Raw genomic sequence first — 26,620 nt, forward strand, 5'->3', positions numbered from 1 at the left:
TCTGTCTTTATTTGTGTGTTTGTGTGCATTTTCTCAATTGCTAAAACACTTTTTCTGAAACCTTGCTCCATTTTCCTAGCCTGACATGGTCATACTCAATTCTAGTCAGAAGCTGAAACTGAATCCATATGGAACATAATTCCCAAGTATATTTTCTCTAAAGTCGGTGGTCTCCCCTTTCTGTTAGTATGCAATTATAATATCTCTAAATTGCCCATCAAACTATCAAATTTCCATAAGCAGGCACTTTTAGCTTGGCACTTAATCTACAAACATAATTTTAGTCCCCACAGGTATTTTATTTGGAATAACCATGACATCAGATTTAAAAATAAAACACTTTTTTTCCCTAATTGGTTTAATAATAATATTGTTTTGGTTTCTCAACTTGTAAACTCAAATGGTCATTTGTTTTCTTATTCTGAATTCCTAACTAAATATAGTATTCCTGTTACCCCATGAGATTTTGCTATAGTGATGGATGCCATCCCCAGTGGAGCTATTGCTCTTTTAAAAAATTCTGTTGATGCTTTACCACCCTCTACATATTGGGTACATCCTTGTGAGACTGTGATTGGGAAAATTTGCTTTCTGTTTCATAACTCTGACAAGAGTCTTAAAGACAAGTATTTTCTTATAAATCTATTTATTTTTCTAGCTAAGTTTTTTATACACAAGTGCAAATTTTTGTCTGTTAAACCTCTCTTTATTATTTTTTGTAAAGATCTGAAATGTTATTTAGATACTCTCTTTTTCTCCAGCAATGTCAAAGCTTTAAAGTCCTCTACGCTGTGCAAGAAGTATAATATTTATACATTTTTATAATGTAAAAAAAGGGCATTAGCATCTTTTCTCTGTCTCACTCTCTTGAACCTAATTTACTTTAAATTTCATGTCACCCCTGGCTCAATGTTGATCTCTTAGTTTTGTTTTTTTATTATTATTATTATTTATTTGTTTTCTTTTGTTGTATTCCTTTTACTACCTTGCTCTACTGTCTATGTGTATGTGTCTGTATGTATGGTTTTTTTTGTTTTTTAAATATATATTTTTTGTTATATTCTTTTTGAACTGTAACTATTTGCTTTTATATTTGTTCAATAAAAAAAAAAAAAAAAAAAAGAGTCTGAAACTGCTCCATTGGGCTGTGATTATGGGGGCATTTCAACCGAACCAGGAAAGACCTCAATTGGATAGACCTACAATCAATCAGAGCAACGAAGCGACGCATTATGCTAGTTGTCAAATGTCAACAGAGTTCAACTGCACTGTGTTGCCAAGTCCGCGTTTTTTTTTTTCTATGTCCGCGGGTTGAAGCGACTATTATGTGATACCCAGGAGTGCGAATTTTAGCAGGCAACCTTGCCAAAATAACACACATTTCACCCCCCAAACGCCATTTTTTCCCGGAGAACCCCCGAGAAGCTATTGTTTAGGGCTAGTAGTTGGCGGGTTTTGTTGAAAAAAAATGGCAACCCTGTCTGCACACGCGCTGGAATACACGATCTTTGCCGGTGTTGTAAAAAAATTAAATAATTGAATGATATATAGAGTACTTATCCAACATGATCATAATTTCTGAGAGAAATTGTGAAGGTGAATGCAGATACAAACAATCTCTCCGTTTAGGATTCGAGTAAATATAACCCAAGCCCCTTTGCTGACGTGATGATTACATTACTGTTGATCATCTGTCCGTCATCGTCTAAATCCCGCCTTGATGATTTCATTGGTCCGAACAGTTTCTGTTCGGGGATAATTACTCCTCTATGGATCGAGGCCAGACCGAACCGGCCGACTGAAAAATGTTGTGGGCGGGGCTAAGTTAGGCTACCATTTTCCAACATTAAACCCAAAACCTCATCTTCAAGCACTATTTACAAAACCTCGGGACTCCTCTGACTAAATGAAACTTTTGCCTCAAAACAGTTTAACCTGTGTTCAAAAACAAACGAGATCAAATAATATACGGTAGGCTACTCTATCAAGCAGTCAGTAAATGATACACTGAAAAATAAAAACACATTGTTCAAAACATAGTTCTCAGGAAGAAGTGCATTTTTAATCTCAAAACAAATTTAATATTTTGCCGTCATTGTCTTTTGATGAGCGAAAACATGTTCTATCATAGTAGCTCAAAATTAATCAGAAATCACAAAAAATACATTTTGTTCTTCCTCCTCGTCGCCCACCTCGCATACGCACTCGTCCTCTTCCTCTTCCTCTCACATTGTTTCATCAATTCATTCTCAGAATTTCTTCTTCCACCTCTCTGAACTGGCTTATATTGGTTGTCTCATAATTTGAAACAGGTTAAATCAGTTTTGAGTGGTTGTGTTCAATCAATGACTTTTGCTCTTTATTTGTATTTAATTGTTGCCACTCGAGTTTACCAGTATGGATGACGTGTGGAGTGCAGAATGAGTTTTGAGAATGAAAATGTGTTCAGAATGTTGCTGTAACGTCTAAGTGAGATTTGCAAAGTGTGTTTTACCATGTGAAATGGCTTAAGGTGTTGACAACAGACTGTACAATTAGCTAAACGAGTTCAGGCAACTGAGAATTTTTTTCAGCCAATGGGTTTTAGTGTTTTAGCAATTGAGAAAAACTCTAACATTGAAAGGTTTGTTTCACCTGGTTTTTTATTGTTTTTTTTTTTTAATTCAAAGAACAATAACATATAATGTATCAAAAAAAAAGATAACAATTAACAATAAATCAAACTAGTAAATATGAAAATTCAGAGCAAAAAGCAGAAAATGACAACATCTAAAATGTTGACTGTTCCAAAATGGCGGCCGCGGCGACGTGCCTGGAGCGGTCGAATGAGCCATCTAAGTGTTGGCTCATGCAGAGGACTTTTATTTTGAAATATCGCCAGTATGTTGTTGAAATTGCACACATCTCCACTAGCTCCACTGCTCATGCATTTTCTAAGTCGTGTGCAGGTAATGAAAGTTTTATACGCCTTTTAAATGTGTTCATTGCTGGTTGTTCAGAATTGTAACATGTTTAATTTACTTGAACACAAGTGTAAATTGTTCTTCAAATTTTAACGTGACAGTTTTTATTTCATCAGGCAGTTAAATATGAGCAAGAGCTGAACTGATTTGGCCAATAATTATTATTATAAACAATGTGAGGTTTTTCTCTGATCGTGTTTATACAAAATATAACCACGTTATTATTATTTTACACACACTTAGTTAAAATCACACACACACACACGTCAAAAATCTGTGTATGTGCTGCTTTATATGGCATTTAGAATGGATTCCCATGGAAGTCAATGCACCTGTAGTGCCCATCGCTCAACACCAAGCGTCCATCAAACTCTGGAGGAGATGGACTTTGAGAGAGGTGCATCACCTGCTCATGTTTATATACATTATCATATCACATCATGCTGGTACATCCAAAACATGTGAATTGCTTGTTTGTAGGTATTTGGTCAGCTGCAATGGATGGAGATGTGGAGAGAGTCAGTGCGCTTATTAAAAAAGGGATTGATCCAAATATGAGGGACCAGGCAAACTACACTGCGTTGGTTTGTTCATGTTATAATGTACCACTAATGCAAACAATCATTTTGATAATTTGATAATGCCTAACCAAGATCTTGTTTTTCTTTGGGGCAGCACTATGCCAGTCGAGCAGGTCATCTGTCGGTGTGTGAGTCGCTCCTGGACTGTGGGGCTTGTGTGAACGCCCAGACTCGTGGTGGGGCGACCCCCCTTCATAGGGCGGCTTACTGCGGCCAGCACAGTGTGCTCAAGCTACTGTTAGACCGTGGAGCCGATCCATGTCTGACTGATGATGATGGATCAACACCACTTCATAAGGTACTACTGCTCAGTACCAAGGCCATAACCATGTTTTGAACATTAGGGGGGACCTTTTTTTATATAAAGCATAAAGAAACAGAACAGTGAACGAAATTCTACGTCTAATTCTAGTTGGGTCACATGGGCGTCGGAAGCAAATAAAATGTGGGAGGTCTTCTCTCAGATTTTTTTTTTTACTGGAGTAACGTTAGATGCCATTTACATTAAATACCAATCAATCAATCATTTGATTGGTATAATCAAATATACCGCCGTTTGCTAAACGATTGATTGGGACAGACAAAATGATGAAAATCTCTTGAGTTATTTACTGCTGCAATAGTGTAGGAGTTACAATGGCACATTGTACATACAACACATGGTATCAAGTTGACGCAAATCGATCTGATGTCCATATCCCCTTTTTGCAGAACTCGCTCTTCTCCCTTTTCCCATCACATATCAGATCGGAAAGGCAATAAAAATTGAGAAAATATTAGAAAAGTGGAAATAAAGCGTCTACCGTGTTTAATTATACGTGTCTATTGGTTAGGGGTTGGTAAACAGACATGTGCTGGATTAGAGACGATAAAAGTGAGTGGGTCCAATATCATTGGTCATAAAATGTGGTCGTGAAAAAAACCCCAATTTGGCCAAAAAACTATTTGGCCATTGGGGAGACTTATCCCCCTCAATGTCTATGGTGGTTATGTCCCTGGTCAGTACTACTGGTCAGCATTGCTATATTGATAAATTGATCTCGGTTAATTTCACTTAAAGGGATAGTTCACACAAAAATAGAAATTTGATGTTTATCTGCTTACCCCTATGGCATCCAAGATGTGTGTTTCTTTCTTCAGTAGAACACAAATTAAGATTTTTAACTCCAACTGTTGCTCGTATAATGCATGTCAATGGGATGTATTTCTATGAGAAATTGACAGAACTTTTTTTTTTTTTTTTGGTGAAATACAACGTTAATGCTGATGAACATAAGGCTGTGAGGGACAGACTTTTCAGAGTTTTGTGTACTTTTTTTCCCGGAAAGACATTTCATCAGCTGAACAATCAATGAAAACGCACAGTAATTCTATCCCTCATAGCCTAATTTTCATTCCTGTCAAAAATGGAATGTGCAGCTGCCCTGATGAAGGTCTATACTTTGTTGGGGTTGTGTTTGTATGTTCACACAGGCTGCTGAACAGAGGCATTTCACGGTTTGTGAGCTGTTGGTGAACCGCTTCCCAGCCTTGCGAGTTGTGAAGAATAAAAGATCACTCATACCTTTCGATCTCTGTCCAGAGGAGGACAGAGTTTGGGAGTTCCTGAGACCACCACAATGACCCAATCTAACTTAATGTTCGTAATGCATTCTCATTAAGGATTATGTAAGCAATTTTCAAAACCTGTGCCTTGTAAATCAGTTTGTCTTATGGTTGAAAACAGGCATAGTCGGTAAAATTGGTCTTGATGGTCACACAAGCCTTTCCTCATGTCCTGAGAGCCTACAAGAGTCATATCACTGCCACTAAATGTGACCAGATCAACAAAGAGACTTGAATCTGTGGAACATTTAGCTGCATGTCAAGCTACATGTTTCCTCCAGTAGATGGTGATAGAGTTCTGTTAATGCTCACTGAATAAGGAAATTCAGGATTGATTCTTCTGAAGAGCTTAATAAATGGCAGTTTCTAACACCACATAAGTATTGTTCTTATATATATTCTTCATTATATATGAAGATGATAAACTGCTTTAAAATGTTTTCTTTGCTCACAGTTACAGTACAGATCAGTGCTGAGCAAAAGGGTGATCCTGTGCAAAGCAAACCATGTTTTATGTGGTTATGTTGCATCAAATGACAGCATGTGCCTGTGTTGTACTTGCACGTTTCCAACACATCTGGAAAACTACAGTACTAGGGTTTCTGAAATCAACTGTCTGGACTTCTCTGATATGGTGTAAATCTGATTCAGAGACAGGTCATTCATCCTGACATTTATTTATATTGTCTTCTGTAATATAAAACATGCTTTTTACGTATTAAAATAAAACTTGTAGCTGTAGTTTTTGACTAATAATTTTGTCAGATAAATACATTAACCAAGTTAATTGTGTTCTTCTTTCAAATGTATAATATTTTAAAAAGAAAAAATATTTTTCTCATATTTTGATGGTTTGATTGAATTTGTAGGGTCCTAAGATTCCTACATGGATGTCAAGAATGTACTGAATTTAGTTTTTTAGGTTTTTTTTTTGTTTGTTTGTTTGTTCCTAAACAGTTTCAATTCACTTGAATGCTTGGCAAGGTTTAAAATGAATGCAGATGAAACACTTTTGATGATAAACATAAATCCAAATTCTCAGACTCCACTGGTTTATCGTTTCTGGCATTGTGAAAAGGAAGTGTGCTTCATTGTGCTGAATGTGTACTGGTAATGTACTTAACATCTTAAAGTATATTTTAAGTAGGTCCCAGATCACATAATTCTCACAACTTTTGGAGTTTTTGTCTACTGCAAGTATTTTTTTCTTTTGCTTCTTTGTGTACAGTTGTGATCATGTATGATGTGCACACAGGCTGCTGAACGGGATACTTTAATAAGTAGTAAAAGAAATCTGTACTCACAGAAGTTTTGTGTGTGTGTGTTTGTGTGTGTGTGTGTGTGTGTGTGTGTGTGTGTGTGTGTGTGTGTGTGTGTGTGTGTGTGTTATGTATATGTTATATACTTTACCAGTCAAAGGTCAGGACACTATTTCCCATTTTCTTTTATTGGAAAGTGTGTCCAAACATTTGACTGGTAGTGTATACAAACATATATATATATTTTTATTTTGCTCTTGATTAGTCTAACTTAAATAAAATAGAAGTAGACACTTAGCTGCCTATTACAGTTTTTTACATTTGCAATACTTTAAAAAAAATTCCTAAACTCCTTAACTCAGTTAGCACAACATCTGTCTGTGTAGGCTATACAATTTACAAATTTATTGTTGCTTTGACACAGAATGCATATTGTTAACACAGATTTAAAATGCTTAAACTTCTTTTACACACAAGCTTAAACAAGACCAAAACGGTGTATTTTTACTGCCAAATTTACCAATGCTTTAACACTGTATGTCAGAACTGACAATGCACTGTTCTAAACCTAACCTTATAGGCTAAAGTCAAAGTGAACTCTATTTTATTCTATTGTTACTGAGAAACAGCTGATTAAAGTTATGCAAATATATAAATATATTGGGTGGCAGTGACTCAGTGGTTCATGTAGGTTGTCTACAAACCAGAAGGTTGGTGGTTCAATCCCCGGTTCCACCTGACCAAGTGTCGAAGTGTCCATGAGCAAGACACCAAACCCCAGCTGCTCCCGACGAGCTGGATGGCGCCCTACATGGCTGACATCGCCGTCGGTGTGTGAATGGGTGAATGTGAGGCAAAAATGTAAAAAGCGCTATATAAATGCAGTCCAGTCCATATATAAATCAACGCTGATCCCCATATAGGAATCCTTATTCTTTCAATCCCATGACCAGATGGTATACAGTAAATGAGTGCCTCTTTTGCCTAATCTTGTGTGAAAAAGTAACAATATAGAGCAACACAAAGAAAGTAAGAAAATACCTGCATGAGGGAGAGGAAGATGAGTACCAGGACAAGGGAGAGGATTGGGACATTGGAGGGGAAGAGGAAGATGGGTACCAGGACTAGGGAAAGGAAGAGGAAGATAGGTACCAGGACATAGGAGGGGAAGAGGAAGATGACTACAGGAAAAGGGAGAGGAAGATGAGTACCAGGACAAGGGAGAGGAAGAGGAAGATGAGTACCAGGACAAGGGAGAGGAAGATGAGTACCAGGACAAGGAAGAGGAAGATGAGTACCAGGAAGAGGAAGATGCGTACCAGGACAAGGAAGAGGAAGATTAGTACCAAGACATGGGAGGGGAAGAGGAAGATGAGTACCAGGACAAGGGAGAAGAAGAGGAAGATGAGTACCAGGACAAGGAAGAGGAAGATGAGTACCAGGACAAGGGAGAAGAAGAGGAAGATGAGTACCAGGACAAGGAAGAGAAAGATGGGTACCAGGACAAGGAAGAGGAAGATGTGTACCAGGAAAAGGAAGAGGAAGATTAGTACCAAGACATGGGAGGGGAAGAGGAAGATGAGTACCAGGACAAGGGAGAGGAAGATGAGTACCAGGACAAGGGAGAGGAAGAGAAAGACGAGTACCAGGACAAGGAAGAGGAAGATGAATACCAGGACAAGGTAGAGGAAGAGGAAGAGGAAGATGAGTACCAGGACATGGAAGTAGAAGAGGAAGATGAGTACAGGACAAGGGAGGGGAAGAGGAAGATGAGTACCAGGACAAGGGAGAGGAAGAGGAAGATGAGTACCAGGACAAGGGAGGGGAAGAGGAAGATGAGTACCAGGACAAGGGAGAGGAAGATGAGTACCAAGACAAGGGAGAGGAAGAGGAAGATGAGTACCAGGACAAGGGAGAGGAAGAGGAAGATGAGTACCAGGACAAGGGAGAGGAAGAGGAAGATGAGTACCAGGACAAGGGAGAGGGAGAGGAAGATGAGTACCAGGACAAGGGAGAGGAAGAGGAAGATGAGTACCAGGACAAGGGAAAGGAAGAGGAAGATGAGTACCAGGACAAGGGAGAGGAAGAGGAAGATGAGTACCAGGACAAGGGAAAGGAAGAGGAAGATGAGTACCAGGACAAGGGAGAGGAAGATGAGTACCAGGACAAGGGAGGGGAAGAGGAAGAGGAAGATGAGTACCAGGACAAGGGAGAGGAAGAGGAAGATGAGTACCAGGACATGGGAGAGGAAGATGAGTACCAGGACAAGGGAGGGGAAGAGGAAGATGAGTACCAGGACAAGGGAGAGGAAGATGAAGATGAGTACCAGGACAAGGGAGGGGAAGAGGAAGATGAGTACCAGGACAAGGGAGAGGAAGAGGAAGATGAGTACCAGGACAAGGGAAGGGAAGAGGAAGATGAGTACCAGGACAAGGGGGAGGAAGATGAGTACCAGGACAAGGGAGAGGAAGATGAGTACCAGGACAAGGGAGGGGAAGATGAGTACCAGGACAAGGGAGAGGAAGAGAAAGATGAGTACCAGGACAAGGGAGAGGAAGAGGAAGATGAATACCAGGACAAGGGAGAGGAAGAGGAAGATGAGTACCAGGACAAGGAAGAGGAAGATTAGTACCAGGACATGGAAGTAGAAGAGGAAGATGAGTACCAGGACAAGGGAGGGGAAGAGGAAGATGAGTACCAGGACAAGGAAGAGGAAGATTAGTACCAGGACATGGGAGAGGGAGAGGAAGATGAGTACCAAGACAAGGGAGAGGAAGAGGAAGATGAGTACCAGGACAAGGGAAAGAAAGAGGAAGATGAGTACCAGGACAAGGGAGAGGAAGAGGAAGATGAGTACCAGGACAAGGAAGAGGAAGATTAGTACCAGGACAAGGGAGAGGAAGAAGAAGATGAGTACCAGGACAAGGGAAAGGAAGAGGAAGATGAGTACCAGGACAAGGGAGAGGAAGAGGCAGATGAGTACCAGGACAAGGGAGGGGAAGAGGAAGATGAGTACCAGGACAAGGGAGGGGAAGAGGAAGATGAGTACCAGGACAAGGGAGAGGAAGAGGAAGATGAGTACCAGGACAAGGGAGGAGAAGAGGAAGATGAGTACCAGGACAAGGAAGAGGAAGATGAGTACCAGGACAAGGGAGGGGAAGATGAGTACCAGGACAAGGGAGCGGAAGATGAGTACCAGGACAAGGGAGAGGAAGATGAGTACCAGGACAAGGAAGGGGAAGAGGAAGATGAGTACCAGGACAAGGGAGAGGAAGAGGAAGATGAGTACCAGGACATGGGAGAGGAAGATGAGTACCAGGACAAGGGAGGGGAAGAGGAAGATGAGTACCAGGACAAGGGAGGGGAAGAAGAAGATGAGTACCAGGACAAGGGAGGGGAAGAGGAAGATGAGTACCAGGATAAGGGAGAGGAAGATGAGTACCAGGACAAGGGAGAGGAAGATGAGTACCAGGACAAGGGAGAGGAAGATGAGTACCAGGACAAGGGAGAGGAAGAGGCAGATGAGTACCAGGACAAGGGAGCGGAAGAGGAAGATGAGTAGGCAAGGCAAGGCAAGTTTATTTGTATAGCACATTTCATACACAATGGCAATTCAAAGTGCTTTACATAGAAATTAATTAAAACAGTGGTAACAAATGCATGAGAAAAAAGGAATACCATATGGACGAATAAAAATTTTAAAACAAGCATAGTTAAAACAGTTGTAAAGATAATAATAGTAATTCAAAAAAATTATAATGATAAAAAAAATAAGATAAAATGGTCAGATACACAATAATGGTCTGATATAAAAATAAAACATTCTTCAGTTTACAGCCTGCATACATGTATCATCTTTATTAGAGCACCTCTCCTTCATTTCTTTCTCAAACACGTTCATAACATCCATTTTAATCACTTTTCCCTGATTTTTACTCAGGAACCTTCTTGTTAAACCCATTCTCACTCATCATACCCTCCACAGATTTACACGTACTCAAACCTTATTGTCAAAATTACTATTTCCATCAAACCCAGTTTTCACTCATCATATTTAACTCAAAAGAACATAAAATAACAATAACCAAAGATAAGAACAAAGGTAAACTAAAACAATTATAAAAAGAATAAAGAGATAAGATAAGGTGCGATCAGTCGGACATTCAGTGCTTATTCAGTAAATGCACAGCTAAACAGATGTGTTTTGAGTCTGGATTTGAATGTGGCGACTGTTGGAGCACATCTGATCTGTTCAGGAAGCCGGTTCCAACTGCGGCTGGCATAATAGCTAAAGGCAGACTCTCCTTGCTTTGAGTGAACTCTTGGTATTTCTAACTGACTTGATCCTGCTGATCTGAGTGATCTGTTGGGTTTGTATTTAATCAGCATATCTGCGATGTATTGAGGTCCTAGCTCATTGAGGGATTTATAAACAAGTAATAGTACTTTAAAATTGATCCTAAATGTAACTGGAAGCCAGTGTAAAGACCTGAGGACTGGTGTGATATGGTCATATTTTCTGGTTCTGCTCAGAATCCTGGCAGCAGCGTTCTGTATGAGCTGATGGTCTTTTTGGGAAGGCCAGTGAGAAGGCCATTACAATAGTCCACCCTACTGGTGATGAAAGCATGAACGAGTTTCTCTAAGTCTTGCCTGGAGACAAAACATCTTATTCTTGCAATATTTTTCAGATGATAGTATGCTGATTTAGTTATTGCTTTGACATGACTACTGAAACTCAGGTCTGACTCCAAAATCACTCCAAGATTCCTGACTTGATTTTTTTGTTATCAGGCCTTTAGCCTCAACATATGCTTTCACCTTGAGAATTTCATCTTTGTTTCCAAATGTAGTGATTTCGGTTTTGTCTTTGTTTAACTGAAGATAGTTTTGGCACATCCAGTTGTTAACTTCATCAAAGCATTTGCACAGGGAGTCAATGGGGCTGTAGTCATTAGGTGATAGTGCTAAGTAGAGCTGGGTATCGTCAGCATAGCTGTGGTAAGCAATAGTGTTATTTTTCATTTTTTGGCTCAGTGGCAGCATATACAGGTTAAATAGGAGTGGTGCAAGAATTGACCCTTGTGGGACTCTGCATGTCATGGATGTGACTTATGATCTCCTATACTCACATAATAACCTCTCCCTTCTAAGTATGACCTGAACCATTTGAGGACCATCCCAGAAAGCCCAACCCAGTTTTCCAGCCTGTACCAGGACAAGGGAGAGGAAGATGTGTAGCAGGACAAGGGAGAGAAAGATGAGTACCAGAACAAGGGAGAGGAATAGGAAGATGAGTACCAGGACAAGGAAGAGGAAGATGAGTACCAGGACAAGGAAGAGGAAGATGAGTACCAGGACAAGGGAGAGGAAGAGGAAGATGAGTACCAGGACAAGGGAGAGGAAGAGGAAGATGAGTACCAGGACAAGGAAGAGGAAGATTAGTACCAGGACAAGGATGAGGAAGATTGGTACCAGGACAAGGGAGAGGAAGAGGAAACAAACAACATACATTAAAACACTTTTAAGAGTTCACATAAACTCTATCTCCGCAATCCAAGAGAACCCAAATGCGAAACGCTCGCAACAAAACAGTAGGAGTGTTGATCATTTCCTGCCGGCCAGAAACAAACATACCTGCTGTTCTCGTTCCTGCCACTGATCTTTATACCTCGCTAACCAAACCCCCTCAGTTCATGACGTTACTCACTAAATGTCACCTGCCACATTCCACCCCCTCCAAATAAAAACCGGCCATACGATATAAAATCATTTTCTCTTCTTAAAGGGTTAGTTCACCGAAAAATGAAATTGATGTCATTAATGACTCACCCTAATGTCGTTCCTCACCCGTAAGACCTTTGTTCATCATCAGAACACAGTTTAAGATATTTTATATTTTAGTCCCAGAGCATATGCAGTCAATGCCCACTTTACTGTCCATGTCCAGAAAGGGAATAAAAACATCATCAAAGTCGTCCATATGTGACATCATTGGGTTAATTAGAATCTCTTGAAGCATCGAAAATACATTTTGGTCCAAAAATAAAATATTATGATTTTATTCAGCATTGTCTTCTCTTCCGCGTTCCTCCAAAAAGATTAAAACGGTGTGAGTCGATCAATGATTCGGGCCGCCAATGTCACGTGATTTCAGTAGTTCAAATCGCATCAAACCGCTGAAATATCGTGACCTCGGTGACCTCATAGCTGGCTACTCTGGCCATGCTTATAATAGCACCGAAGTAATAAGAAACACTAGCGATCTGTTTTCATGTTGCATGTTTTAGAATACGTAAGAAGCCAACAAATGCACCAGGGTTTCGATAGAATCAAGTTGAGTGTGAAACCAGTACAGACCAACGCTGCTGAAGCCATCAAGCTGCAGTGATTTCCCGGGAATGAATGCCGCAGAATCTGGTGAGTCGTCTTGTAGTGGTGTGTCAAGTGCAACGCTCCATCCAATTAGATTTAATTCAGTATTGATGACGCAAAAAATAATAACATTAACACAACTGAAATTATTTGAAACTAAATTAACGAGCCAATTTTGTAAAATGTAAGGAGTAGGAGTAAAAAGTAGACACAAAAATAAATAGTAAAGTAAAAATATCAGAAAAAATCTACTTAAGTACAGTAACAAAGTATTTGTTCTTCGTTACTTCCCATCTCTGCGGTAATGCTAAATCTTGATACATGGGGCACCAAGTAAAATATTGCCCAGGGCAGCAAATTGCTCAGGACCGGCCCTGGAGGGTGAGTCAGGTCTTTCTGCCCCCCTCTGCTTGGGTTAGTTTTGACTTTTGTTCTCTCTCTCTCTCTCTCTCTCTCTCTCTCTCTCTCTCTCTCTCTCTCTCTCTCTCTCTCTCTCTCTCTCTCTCTCTCTCTCATATAAACTTATATTCAGTTCTTAAGCCCTCAAAGGGAAATTGGGTGTTAGTCATACGTGAGACATCTTCAGGACGATTTGGGAGCCAGTTATTTTATGAACATCTGAACCTGAGCGGGGATAGTTTTTTTCTAGAAAGAAAAAGGTGAGTTTGCAAATTGACTCTTATGTTGGTTTGTAATATAATACACATGCTTTTCTATTTTATTGAATTTGTCATAATGATTTTATAAACAACACTTGCCTTTTAGGACTAGATGAAGAATGTTATATGTTATATGTTATGTTTTATGTTATATGTTATGTTATGTTATGTTATGTTGTTGTGTTGTGTTGTGTTGTGTTGTGTTGTGTTATGTTATATGTTATGTAATATGTTAATGTTATGTATAAAGATAAATGTCGTAAATGTTAGGTTCTATGATTAATCACCATGAATTGTTTGTTGAATTTTTTAATGCACCTTTCAGCTGGACAATTGTTTTTTTGACAGTACATACAAAGTAGATATTAATATAAGGTCATCAAACTGCTTGTATCATTTTTTTTAACACAAAAAGCATCTCTATCCGATCTTGTGCATTTCCAACTACTTGACATCACATTTGAGGACGTTTTGAAATGTGTGGATAATAATATGGTACTCCACTGTTTGCAGTGTGTTTAAACTGTTGCTTTACTTATTGTTGCTCTAATTATCCAATATATTAAAAATCCATCTGATCAGTCAGCTCTCCAGTTCTCCAGTTTACATATTTTTTTTGCCCTGACACACTGGAGGTATGTTTCTGTTTTTTTTTTTTTTTTTTTTTTCAGCATGAATCACTTTTCCCAGAATGAACAGGAAAGAGTTCATCAGTCTGGCCCTAATTGCCTCCACATGGATTGGCAGTCTACCGACTCTTGGTGGGCCAATTGTTTGTGTAAACAGGAAACAATTTTTTTTGTCTAATATTTACATCAGCCTAGTAATTTCGTCATAAACTAAACATAGACTTCTGTATTGAGATTTTATTTCCTTCCAGTAACCATACAGTTTCTATTCCCAAAAGGATAAGGATAAAGCATGTTACTCTAAAGAGATGATCATATTATGCATATTATTTACATTTTCAACACTCTTCAGTGTGTAATGTTGCTGTATGAGCATGAAAAAGCTCTGCAAAGCACAAAGTCCCTGCAGCAGGAGTTATTCTCTATATCAGCGCCACTGTTTCTGAACTCCCTGGCCTGAAACGCCTCCATCATAGTCTTGAGTTTTCTTTCAGGAACGAACACATCACAATATGCCTCATTTCATCAAATCCCAAGGCAGAAGCAAAATAAAGGGGCGGAGTCTGGTTGAGTTACAGTTAGTTTGCTGAATCCGAAATCGCCCCCTAAACCCTCAATAACTATTCCCTACTTTAGTCCATTAATATAGTTCACTTGAAGTAGTGAATGAAAACTATAGTGAGCGAATTCAGGACAGATGCTGTGTGCACATTAGCTGTAGGCTACACTCGTTATTGAGGTGCATTGTGGGATTGATTGAATGCACTCAATAATGTCCACTATGGTTTCAGACATCCGTGGATATTCCATATCATAGCCAACAAAACCTCTCAACTGAAAAAAATAGAAGAAGAAAAATTAAAAAAATAAACCTGCTCTGCCAAAATACTCACTAGTGCCCCCAGCTTGCCATATTTCAGCTGGCTAAAAATGCTTTGGTGGACATGGCCTAAAGCTTTTGTAATTCGTTTTATGAAGAGCTGAGCTGGATGCAGAGAGAATCTTTGATGAAGATGATGAAGACCATGCTGCTGCTGATCTCAGTACTCCTAACTCAAGCTCTTCGATCCCAGGGCATATCAGTGACACAAGATGTAGGTACGTTTCTTTCAACAAATCAGGTGTGATCGCTTTCATCTTTCTAACCTGATTTTAAAGCATATCTTTTGCTCTCGGGGTCCCCCTACAGTTGGGAAAAAATAATGTCCTCAACTACTGTCGTAAGCTCTGTCATCCTACAACAGGGGATGCCATAGCGCGTGCATTTGTTGACATGACAACCCTGATAGCCCTGAACTAGTGATGCGCGGGTCGTCTCATAACCCGCCGACCCCGTATGTCTATTTAATGGTCGCGGGTGCGGGGCGGGTTGTAAAAATATATACAGTGGTGCGGGGCGGGCCAAATAACTTCATAAAAGCGTCCCCGCGGGTTGGTGCAGCACTAACAGTTCCCCTGAACACTGCAGGAGGAGTTCACATGCAGGTGTTCTTCTGGCGGCGCGTGTGAAATGTCTTCATCCCAGGTAACGTTACAGTCAGTGGCTTATGTTTCAGCATGTCATATGAATATAATTTCATGGGTTTTATTTTTTTCAAACGCCAAATAATCGCGATGCTCACGTTTACAAGCCAGCGTCATTATAGTAGTCTATTGGTTAGCGTTTTACAGAATCTATATGATACTTATGTATCATATAGTATGGCACTTTACTATCCCATGAGGCCATGGGAGAGGATTTATGAATGACAGTGACTGAAACTGATACTGAAGATCATGTTATGTAATAATGGTGAATGTAGTATGTCCAGATTACATTTATGCTAAACACATTCATACTATATAGAACATACATTTTTAGCGGTTGTGAAGTAATTACATATTCAAAGTAAGCACCCACCATCAATCAATAAATCAATCAATCAACTTTATTTATATAGCGCTTTTACAATCACGATTGTGTCAAAGCAGCTTCACAGTGTCAAACAGGATAATATTGCAACAAAATTAGATTTGGCTGTACAGTCGTACTGGAGAAAACAGTGATGTTATCAGCTTATTTTAATTTATCATATAGCGACAATGTTTGGCATATCCGTATTATAGTTTATAGAATTAAATAAAACCTAATCCACGCAAGAGAGTACGCGATTTCTCAGGCACAGCCTCGGAGACCTGAAACCAAGAAAACAGGAAATTAAAAAACAGATACTAAAGAGTAAAATATCAAAACAAACCCCTTTGCAGTTGCTTTTCTAATATTTAGACTTTTGAACCAATTTGAATTTTAACATCCCTAATTATAACTCTGTTCATTAACTAATGCCAAGTATCCAGAAATGATGTTGTAAGTCACCCCTCCTCTCTCAAAAACCTGCAAATTTCAATAACAGTATCCATTTCTAAATTAGGTTTTTTAGGATAGTCCTTTAAATCAGGGACTATACCAGCAATTGTTTTGCCTAATAAATCAAAGCCATCTTGTGGAATCTGCAAGACTGCTGTTCATTAAAATCTTAATTTCTTTTGATGGATTAGTCTTTGATTTAAGTTCAGAAAAAGTCGGAGGTTCAAATTTTTGGACAGAAACTTTAGAATTCTTTATGATGAGGATATTTAATTACATTCTTTTCAGGAATTCAAATGATATTATAACTTACATGAGTAATTTTTTTCTCCTGTTCTTAGTGGTATCCCTGGTTGAGCACACGCCGTTCACTCTGTATCCGGGGGATAAACTGGAGCTGAGCTGTAAAGGTAAAGAGGAGACACAGGAAGTGACCTGGACTAAAGACCATGTTCCACTGGTTGACGGAGAGCACACCCGTCTGTGCAACGACCAGATGGAGATTGAATCCGTAGAGCCGGCCGACTCTGGTCTGTATGCTTGCTTTGCTCAGGGTCTCAACAGCAACTATACGGATTACTTCAATGTCAACGTTACTGGTGAGAAATCAGTTGAACACAAAATTGCTGATCGGTTGACATTTGTATTGTTCACAAAAACCTAACCTGATTTTCTGTTCTTGGTCAGATCTGATTTCCTCAGAAGATGATGAAGATGAGTCTTCCTCAGAGGAGGCCAAGCTATCAAATGACCAGAAGCTGCTCCGTGAGTCACTCCTGCTCTCTCTGTGCTCAAAACTCAACAGTAACAAAAATAACAGGAAAAGGAGCGAAACCGTCAACCAACACCCAAGTCCTACACACTTTGATCTGCTGTCACCTTATGCCAAGTTCACACTGTGTGATTTTAGCCTGATTTTACTCGCCAGCAGATTTAGCAAAATCGCAGACAAATTCCAAAAATTGGAGGCAAATTTGTATCGTTCACATGGGTGACAATCACGCATCATGAACATTATCTATGTAAGGTGCGATCAGAGAGAATCAATGCCCGTGAGATATTTGGCATGCTGAATATTTGGACCTGTATGCAATTCAAAATCCTGCTGTGTGAAAATGTGTTCTGACTAAAAATTACATCAGCGATGACTTACAGCCAATGAGAGAGCAAGATACAGGGCAGCGGAAAGTTCAGGGAGGAGTTATAGACCAGAATATTTATCTCCAACTCCTTTGGCAGAACACATTACTTGCTCCCCGTATAACCCCAACCATTTCCTCCTTCATAATCTTTTTTTTTTTTGGCTTCAAATTAGTACACAGACAATTTGGATCACAAGTGTCACGTACAGATAAGGGAAAAAAGTGCGAGGACTCAAGTGCAGATAAATTAAGATTTATTAACAAAAAATTAAACATAAACACAAAAAAACAAAACCCACAAGGGGGCAAAACACATAAACAAGAAATAACAGAACACAACTTAAACATACCAGAAAGGAATCACGGGGAAGACGGGAGATGTAGACATTACACCGATCTGACAAAGACTGACAAACACCAGGAGCTTATAAAAGGGTGTTACGATCCAACTGGGGATCGAACCGGGGTCTCCAGTGTGTGTGTCTGTGACGCTAACCACTTAACCACGGAAGGAGGTTGACCCCAAATGCAGAGGTATTCAGGACAGTAAAAAGTCTGAGTTTTAATCTTTGCCTCTTTACTTCAGCATCCAAAAACAAACCAGAAAGCAGAAAAAAACAAAAAGTCTTAGGCATGACAATGGTGAGGCTTACATCAGGACTGAACAAGAACAAAAGGGTGTGAGGCCTTAAATAAGGTTTCTCATTAGGTGTGATTCAACACAGGTGAGAGCATTACAATCATTTAAATCAAAGAGAATTAACCTAGGTAGAAATAACGACCTCTAGTGGTGAAATCAAGGAACTTCAGACAAAACATTACAGAACCCTCTCTTTTAGGAACGGCTCCTGACGTTCCCAACGGCTCAGGTTGAGTGAAGACGATGAAAGTCCCTAATCAAACTCTTGTCCAGGATATGGCGAGTGGGGACCCAAGACCGTTCCTCTGGCCCATATCCTTCCCAGTCCAGTAGAAACCGCCGTTTACCACGAACCAGTCGGATGTCCAATATCTGCTAGACCACGTATGCTGGCTGGCCATCAATGATCTGTGGAGCTGGGGGTGGCCTGGTGGCAGGAGACAGAGGACTGTATATGACAGGTTTTAAGCGGGAAACATGAAAGGTAGGATGTATGCGCAAAGACCTGGGAAGTAGGAGACGGTAAGAAACAGGGTTTACTTTCCTTAAAACCTTGAAGGGGCCTATAAATCTGGGAGCCAATTTGCGGGCTTCGACTTTAAGAGGAAGGTCCTTGCTAGACAGCCAGACATTCTGCCCTGGACGGAGAGATGGTGCTGGTCTGCGGTGACGGTTGGCCCGTTGCTGTTGTAGCTTTGAAGCCTTAAGAAGCGCAGCTCGGGCCTTACTCCACACCCTGTGGCACCGTTGAACCAGATGTTGGGCAGCCGGGACTCCCACGTCAGACTCCTGCTCAGAGAACAAAGGAGGTTGATAGCCAAATTGACATTCAAAAGGTGACATACCCGTTGAGGAATGGCGAAGCGTATTATGGGCAAATTCTGCCCATATCAGTTGTCTGCTCCAGGATGTTGGGTTGGATGAAGCTAGACATCTCAAGGTGGTCTCAATCTCTTGGTTAGTTCTTTCAGTCTGTCCATTAGACTGGGGATGAAATCCAGATGATAGACTGGCTGAAGCCCCAATAAGCTGGCAGAAGGCCTTCCAGAACCTGGATGCAAACTGAGGACCACGGTCTGAAATAACATCTTGGGGAAAGCCATGCAATCTAAAGACATGCTGCAAAACAATTTCAGCAGTTTGTGGAGCCGAAGGAAGTTTTGGCAATGGTATAAGGTGGCAAGCTTTTGAGAACCTATCAACTACCACCAAAATCACCTTGTTACCTTGGGAGAGTGGTAGGCCCGTTACGAAGTCCATAGAAATATGTGACCATGGATGAGCAGGGATTGGGAGGGGTAGCAGATGACCTTGTGGACGAGACCTGGAATCCTTATGCTGGGCACAAATGGGGCAGGCAGCCACAAAGGATTTAACGTCCTCAGCGATCCTTGGCCACCAGAAGCGTCTGCAAATGAACTCTAGGGTCCTACCGACTCCTGGGTGGCATGTGATGAGGCATGTCCCCACTGCAAAACATCAGTGCGTACACTTTTGGGTACAAAAAGACGACCAGGAGGCCCGTTACCTGGATCAGTCTCCTGCTTCTGTGCCTTTCTAACCCTGGTCTCTATTCCCCATCTAACTGGAGCAAGAATCTTGGATGAGGGGATGATCATCACTGGGGTTGACACCATGTCGGGTGGATCAAACTGCCTGGAGAGGGCATCAGGCTTCTGATTCTTAGATCCTGGTCGATAGGAGAGAACAAAGTCAAAACGATTAAAAAATAAAGCCCATCGGGCCTGGCGAGAGTTCAGTCTCTTGGCTTCTTGGATATAAGCTAGATTCTTGTGGTCAGTCCATACAACAAAGGGATGGTTGGCCCAGTGCCTCCATTCCTCTAAAGCTAGCTTAACAGCTAATAACTCCCTGTTACCAATATCATAATTTCTTTCTGTTGGGGAGAGCTTGTGTGAAAAAGAAGCACAGGGATGCAATTTGTCGTCTTTTCTGGCACGCTGGGAGAGTACCGCTCCGACCCCTACCTCCGAGGCCTCCACCTCGACTATGAAGGGCAACTCAGGATCTGGGATGGTAAGGATAGGTGCTGAAGTAAATCTGTCTTTTAGTTTGCAGAACGCCTTTTCAGCCTCCTCTGTCCACTGGAAGCCCTTCACATTCTTCCTAGTGAGAGTCGTAAGTGGAGCAGCAATGGCACTGAAATTTCGAATGAACTTTCGATAGAAATTGGAAAAACCAAGGAACCGTTGTACCTGCTTGATGGAGCTGGGTCGGGGCCAATCTTTAACCGCTTTGGTTTTGGCAGGGTCCATTTGAATATGACCATTAGAAACAATGAAGCCCAAAAAGGATACCTCTTTAGCATGAAACTCACTTTTCTCAAGTTTGATGAACAGATTGTTTCTCAGGAGTTGCTGAAGGACCAGGCGAACGTGATGAACATGCTCCTGGAGGTTCTTGGAAAAGATAAGAATATCATCCAAATATACAAAAACAAATCTATTCAGCATGTCTCTTAAAACATCATTAATCAAAGCTTGAAATACAGCAGGAGCATTTACCAACCCAAAAGGCATGACCTTATACTCATAGTGGCCCGTGGGTGTATTAAAAGCTGTCTTCCATTCATCACCAGCACGGATGCGGACCAGGTGATAAGCATTCCGAAGGTCGAGTTTAGTGAAAACTGTAGCCCCCTGAAGCAACTCAAAGGCAGTAGACATTAATGGAAGAGGGTAACGATTCTTTATGGTAATCTTATTGAGACCCCTGTAATCAATACAGGGTCGGAGCCCACCATCCTTCTTAGCAACAAAAAAGAATCCAGCTCCTGCTGGGGAAGTCGAGGGTCGTATAATGCCAGATTCCAGAGCCTCTTGGATATAGTCCTCCATGGCCTTCCTCTCTGGTGGTGAAAGGGAAAATAGTCTCCCCCTTGGAGGACACATTCCAGGCAACAAGTCAATTGCACAATCATAAGGTCTGTGTGGAGGCAAGGATAAGGCCGCCTTCTTGCTGAATACGTCTAAAAGGTCTGCATAATCAGGGGGAACACGGGACAATTCTGGAGAGGTCCTGGATAATTGCAGAGAAGTCCTTAACAGCCCAGGGGTTGCCTGACTTAAGTTAGGAGAGACCAAAAGTTCAAGAGATGAAGTAGAGAGACACAGATTATCACAATTAGGCCCCCATTTGAGAATGTTACCGGAGGACCAGTCAATCTGGGGGTTATGAAGGGCTAGCCAAGGGAAACCAAGTATTAAAGGAAATTCTGGTGCCTTGATTACATAGAACTGTATAGTTTCTTGGTGCCCCCCAACCCGGAGACATAAAGGAAGAGTGCTCAGACTCACCTGACCAGAGCCAAGGGGCCTTCCATCCAATGCCGTAATGGTCAGGGGGTCCTCCAGGGTGGTAAGTGGCACCTGAAGATGTCTGGCAATTTCCAAATCCATAAAGTTTCCAGCGGCCCCGGAATCCACAAAGGCCTTTAGAGGATGGGACTGATCCTTCCATAAAAGGTGAGTAGGCAAGAGAACACCAGAAGATGCTGAGTTGGGAGGGGTAGTCTCTCTCATCACAGTGCTCCCTTTACTGGACGAGAGTTGGCTTTTCCCGAAAGGATCGGGCAGAAAGCTCGAAAGTGGCCAGGTTCGCCACAGTACAGGCAGCATTTATCCTTATTTCTGCGATTTCGCTCTGTTTGGGAGAGCCGTGATCGGCCCAACTGCATGGGCTCCTCAGTGCAGGTTAGAGGGGAGACAGGGTGATCATGAGACGAGGGCAGTACCAAAGGATATTGACTAGGAACATATCTAGAAGACACTGTGCGCTCCCTACGCCGTTCTCGAAGACGATTATCTAATCGAATGGCCATATCAATCAGGGATTCCAGGTCCGTTGCAGGGTCTCGGGCAGCTAATTCATCCTTGAGATCATCAGAAAGTGCTCTATTGAAAGCAACAGTCAATGCCTCCTGATTCCAGCCACTCTCTATCGCTAGGGTTCGAAATTCCACAGCTAATTCTGCAACACTTTGCGTACCCTGGGTTAGCTGAAGGAGGCGGCTAGCTGCCTCACGTCCCCTTACTGGATGTTCAAACACCCGCCTCATCTCGTCAATAAAACTACTATAATTTGAGCAGACTGCTGGTTGTGGCGACTGCTCCCACAAAGCAGTGGCCCAGGCTAGGGCTTTCCCAGATAAAAGAGTAATGACATAGGCCACCTTGCTGCGTGATGTAGGAAACTTATGAGGTTGTAATTCAAAGTTCAATGAGCACTGGGTGAGGAAGCCTTTGCATTTACCAGGACTTCCATCATACCTTTCAGGGTGAGGCAGATGAATCTCAGAGTAGCTGGTAGGAGTGCTGAGAGGTGTTGGTGGTGCTGGTGGAGCCTGGGGTTGAGAATCTGCATCCCACTGTGGGTTTGAAAGGGCTTGAAGGTGTTGCAGGATCTCTGTGATTGCTTGACCCAGTTTTGATACAGCAACTTCTTGTTGTGCCAGCACTTGTTCATGTCGTTCCATGGTGGCTGCCTGGCTTGAAACAGCAGCTAAGATGCGTTCAGCATTGGTCAAAGGTTGGGCACCCTCTGCTGGGGTTGTATCCATGGTTCAGTCCTACTGTTACGATCCAACTGGGGATCGAACCGGGGTCTCCAGTGTGTGTGTCTGTGACGCTAACCACTTAACCACGGAAGGAGGTTGACCCCAAATGCAGAGGTATTCAGGACAGTAAAAGGTCTGAGTTTTAATCTTTGCCTCTTTACTTCAGCATCCAAAAACAAACCAGAAAGCAGAAAAAAACAAAAAGTCTTAGGCATGACAATGGTGAGGCTAACATCAGGACTGAACAAGAACAAAAGGGTGTGAGGCCTTAAATAAGGTTTCTCATTAGGTGTGATTCAACACAGGTGAGAGCATTACAATCATTTAAATCAAAGAGAATTAACCTAGGTAGAAATAACGACCTCTAGTGGTGAAATCAAGGAACTTCAGACAAAACATTACAAAAGGGGACAAATGAGGCAGGGAACAAGAGAACACAGGTGGGAGAAATCAAACACTAATTAGATAAAAAGGGGGGAGGGATCAGACAATGACAGAAGCACAAATGGCCATACTGACAAATCCCACATGTACACACAAGACAGGACAGGCATGTGACACACTTATTGGGCATGTTTTGTTGTGAAATAGTTTGCGGACCAGACAAACTTGCCAGTGATTCTTCCTATGCTGTGTAGCATTAATTAACTTGATGTAGCTACATTAAAGGAGCGAAATGCTAAATTGAATTAAACTTGCCATAGAGTTCAGTACATGGACATCACATACTGTGAGTCTCAAACACCACTGCCTGCTCCTTCATATGTAAATCTCGTGAATCAAAAACACCACGGAAAAAAAGGGCTTCTCAACATAAGGCCAACTGTGACGCAAGCCTTGGGGATCATTTATATGCACGCCCCCAACATTTGCATATGTCCAAACATGTTCATTGTCAGGCGGAACTGACTGAGCCGAATCATCTGGACTGCAGGTAAACACGACACTTGAGGATGGCAAAAACGGCTCTCATGGTCACAAATGTCATGTTTAGGCTGTGCAGGGGACATGAGGACTTTTCATATGTCAACAGTCATGGTTGATGTTTATAATCCACCACAACAATTTATTTTAAAATTGTTCGTTTGTTCGGCCCATTTCAAGCAAGCTTCGCTCAGCGTCTAAAACTGAAGAAAGTGGCAACTATATTCCTGCAAGCAGTAAGTAGCGATTTATCCACTTATTGACTGTTTAAACAATTTCTGATTAAATTGAAAGTTTCTTAGATAGATCACATTGTCTAGATGACACAAGATGCTAGTACAGTAACAACAAGAAACTCCAAGTACCATACAAAACTAAATAGTGTGTCTAATGACAAAGTGTAATTTAATTATTTAATTTCATTTATTAATTAATATAATAATTAATTATTTTGTATTACAAAATACAACAGTAGATACGTTGCTCAGATCGTTCACTCGATCCTTCTAGCAAACGTCACCTTTTCCACCATATAAGTTAAAACGACAGTCATTTGACAAGGCTATTCATTTTGTAAAAAAAAAAAAAAAAAGATAAATATTTATATTTTTGAGAACTGAAGTAGGCCTATGATGTTTTTGCATGCTTGTATTAAGAGTACATCACAGTAACTGCGTAGCCTACATTGTGACTAACATTATTTTCAATTTCTCAATTAAACAGCTTTTCAGTAGCAAAGCTCTTCTGTTGATCAAGTAGTGCGGTAGCGTCCACACAAGCTAACGTTACATTTTTCCAAGCATTTTTGAGGATCAAGCTCAAATTGGAAACACAACTGATAAGAACGCGGATATAATTCACTTTCTACGTTCCTTTCTGCCTCGCGCAGACGCGCACAGATGTACGCGCGAGCCTTTCAAAGTACTCCTTTGGCAGTGAGCGCGTAAAGACGGGATAGGCGCGTGCACATTCGCACATCTAGTTTTTTTTTCTAGCACTCAATTCGCCGTTGCACGTGCATCATCCGCGCAGTGACATAAGAGAAATTGCAAAGTTTTAAAATCTATTGTGTCTCTTAAGGCCAGAACACACCAAGCCGACGATCGGCCGTCGGGCAGTTTTTGTGCGTCGGCCAACTAAGTTTCCTCGGTGTGTTCCACACAGTTCCACACCGTCGGCTGGCGTTGGTCCTCGTCGGCTGTTTTTCAGCCGATTCGACATGTTAAATCGGCGTCGCCGCATGTCGGTCAGTCGGGACATATGATCGTTCTGATTTGCTGTTCAGCTAGCGAACCAGTGCACGAGAAAATAAAACGGAAGTGACGAAGCAAGTAAACGACAGAGTCAAGAGGGAACACAGAACGCCTGTCTCCTCCATAGACAGTAAAAGAAAGGTCTCGTCTTATTTGATTATATTCCTCATTCCATTACATGTTAGCACATGTTAATATACATGGCTGTGTAGACCGAGGCAAGTGAAGACAAACTGATCAGCATGATCCAGCAAAGGCCAGCTTAGTATCACACTACGGGAAAATGTTAACGTTATGTCAACTGTGTGGCGAAAGTAGAACTGTGGCGTGAGATCGCAAATAAAGTTGTCATGTCAGGTAAGATTTCCTTTTTTGCAATAGTTTTTTCTTCTTCAGTAGTCCATATTTAAAAAAAACTGCATGTTAGATTGTTGTGTGCAACTTTCATCTTTGCACAGCAGTTAATTTCACATTCAAAATGCACTAAAGATATCAAAACACTTAATGCATGTCTTTATGTCCAAAAGCAATGATAAATCCACAGTTTAGCCCTCATATATTTCGGTTGTACTAACTGTGTGGAGAGTTTTGCAAAAGTGACCTAAATGTATTGAGAAATGTGTTCTAGCGACTGTAAAAAAAAATGCTGTCATCCAGAATACATCCAGTTAAAAGTAGAACAAAAATGAACATTACAATAGCCATGAAATTGACATAACTCAGCGTAATGTTTTTTTTTTTTTTTTGTCCCTCAGAGAGAGCTCAAGAAGAGGATGGGATTCATTGCGAACCCAGTACATGTGTTACAAGAAACATGGACCCTCAGGAAGTTCTGGAGCTCAGAAGACCCACCTGCAGTTTCTAGAACCTCACACAAAAAGGAAGGAGTGCTCCTCAAATCTAACTATCAGGGTACACACACACACACACACACACACACACACACACACACACACACACACACACACACACACACACACACACACACACACACACACACACACACACACACATATGTGGGGGGGTGTGTGTATAATTTATTTTATTTATTTTTTCTTTCCATTTGAACAAATGAACATTTTGCTTTTGGTAAAGTGGCCAATGAATGTTCAGATGGGTCTATTTACAAGTAATTCAACAAATCAACTTCCACAATGTGCATCTGAATAGATCCATTTAGCCAATTTGCAGGGTATTGTTTTAGCTATGCCCTGTTATTGTTATGGGTTATTGGTAAACAAGTGTAAGAATCTATTGTATCACATTGTTCACATTTTGATTGTGTCTTTAAGGAACCTTTGTCTGAAAGTGAATCCTGTTTACCCTCAGATGGTACCAACAGTGACACCTGGATTGGCACCCGTGAGGAGCCCAGCTTCATTAAGGCCCTTGGCTGAATCTACCTACATAGCTACTTTTATAGCTATTCTCTATATAGCTATTTGTGCCCATTGTACTGAACATTGGAAAATAAAAAACTTTGACTTTGGGTAATTGCATTCACAGTTCTTTATGTAAAAAAGGATCACAAGACACAAGATGATGCAGAATTCTAACCCTTATTTTGCAATTTGACATCTAACTAGCAGGGTAAATAAACACAATAAACACATCTGTATTGATGTTTTAATTTAAGAATAAATAGATTTTCAATTAATAGAGACATA

At 41.0% G+C, this 26,620-nt stretch overlaps 3 protein-coding genes across 3 annotated transcripts in view; all 3 read left to right on the top strand.

The window, feature by feature from the left end:
• The first annotated feature begins 2,877 nt into the window (after positions 1–2,877).
• On the top strand, positions 2,878–6,411 carry ankrd39 (ankyrin repeat domain 39). The gene is made up of 5 exons (XM_067412452.1): positions 2,878–2,948; positions 3,269–3,360; positions 3,444–3,547; positions 3,639–3,842; positions 5,018–6,411. The coding sequence occupies exons 2-5, from the start codon at positions 3,270–3,272 to the stop codon at positions 5,165–5,167; spliced, it is 549 nt and encodes a 182-aa protein (XP_067268553.1). The 5' UTR covers positions 2,878–2,948; position 3,269; the 3' UTR covers positions 5,168–6,411.
• Positions 6,412–13,320: 6,909 nt separating this feature from the next.
• Positions 13,321–26,620, top strand: part of fgfr1a (fibroblast growth factor receptor 1a) — a 229,520-nt gene continuing 216,220 nt past the window's right edge. Inside the window, exon 1 of the mRNA XM_067413014.1 lies at positions 13,321–13,442. The gene's annotated coding sequence lies outside the window, so the exon portion shown is untranslated. The remainder of the gene's footprint in view (positions 13,443–26,620) is intronic.
• The window catches only part of LOC137038404 (fibroblast growth factor receptor 1-A-like), a 30,035-nt gene continuing 18,497 nt past the window's right edge, over positions 15,083–26,620 (top strand). The window contains exons 1-3 of the mRNA XM_067412934.1: positions 15,083–15,169; positions 16,760–17,017; positions 17,106–17,183. Of these exons, the coding sequence (XP_067269035.1) occupies positions 15,085–15,169; positions 16,760–17,017; positions 17,106–17,183 (421 nt within the window). The 5' untranslated portion in view covers positions 15,083–15,084. The remainder of the gene's footprint in view (positions 15,170–16,759; positions 17,018–17,105; positions 17,184–26,620) is intronic.

This window comes from Pseudorasbora parva, chromosome 13 (assembly GCF_024679245.1).
Source record: "Pseudorasbora parva isolate DD20220531a chromosome 13, ASM2467924v1, whole genome shotgun sequence".
NCBI lineage: Eukaryota > Metazoa > Chordata > Actinopteri > Cypriniformes > Gobionidae > Pseudorasbora > Pseudorasbora parva.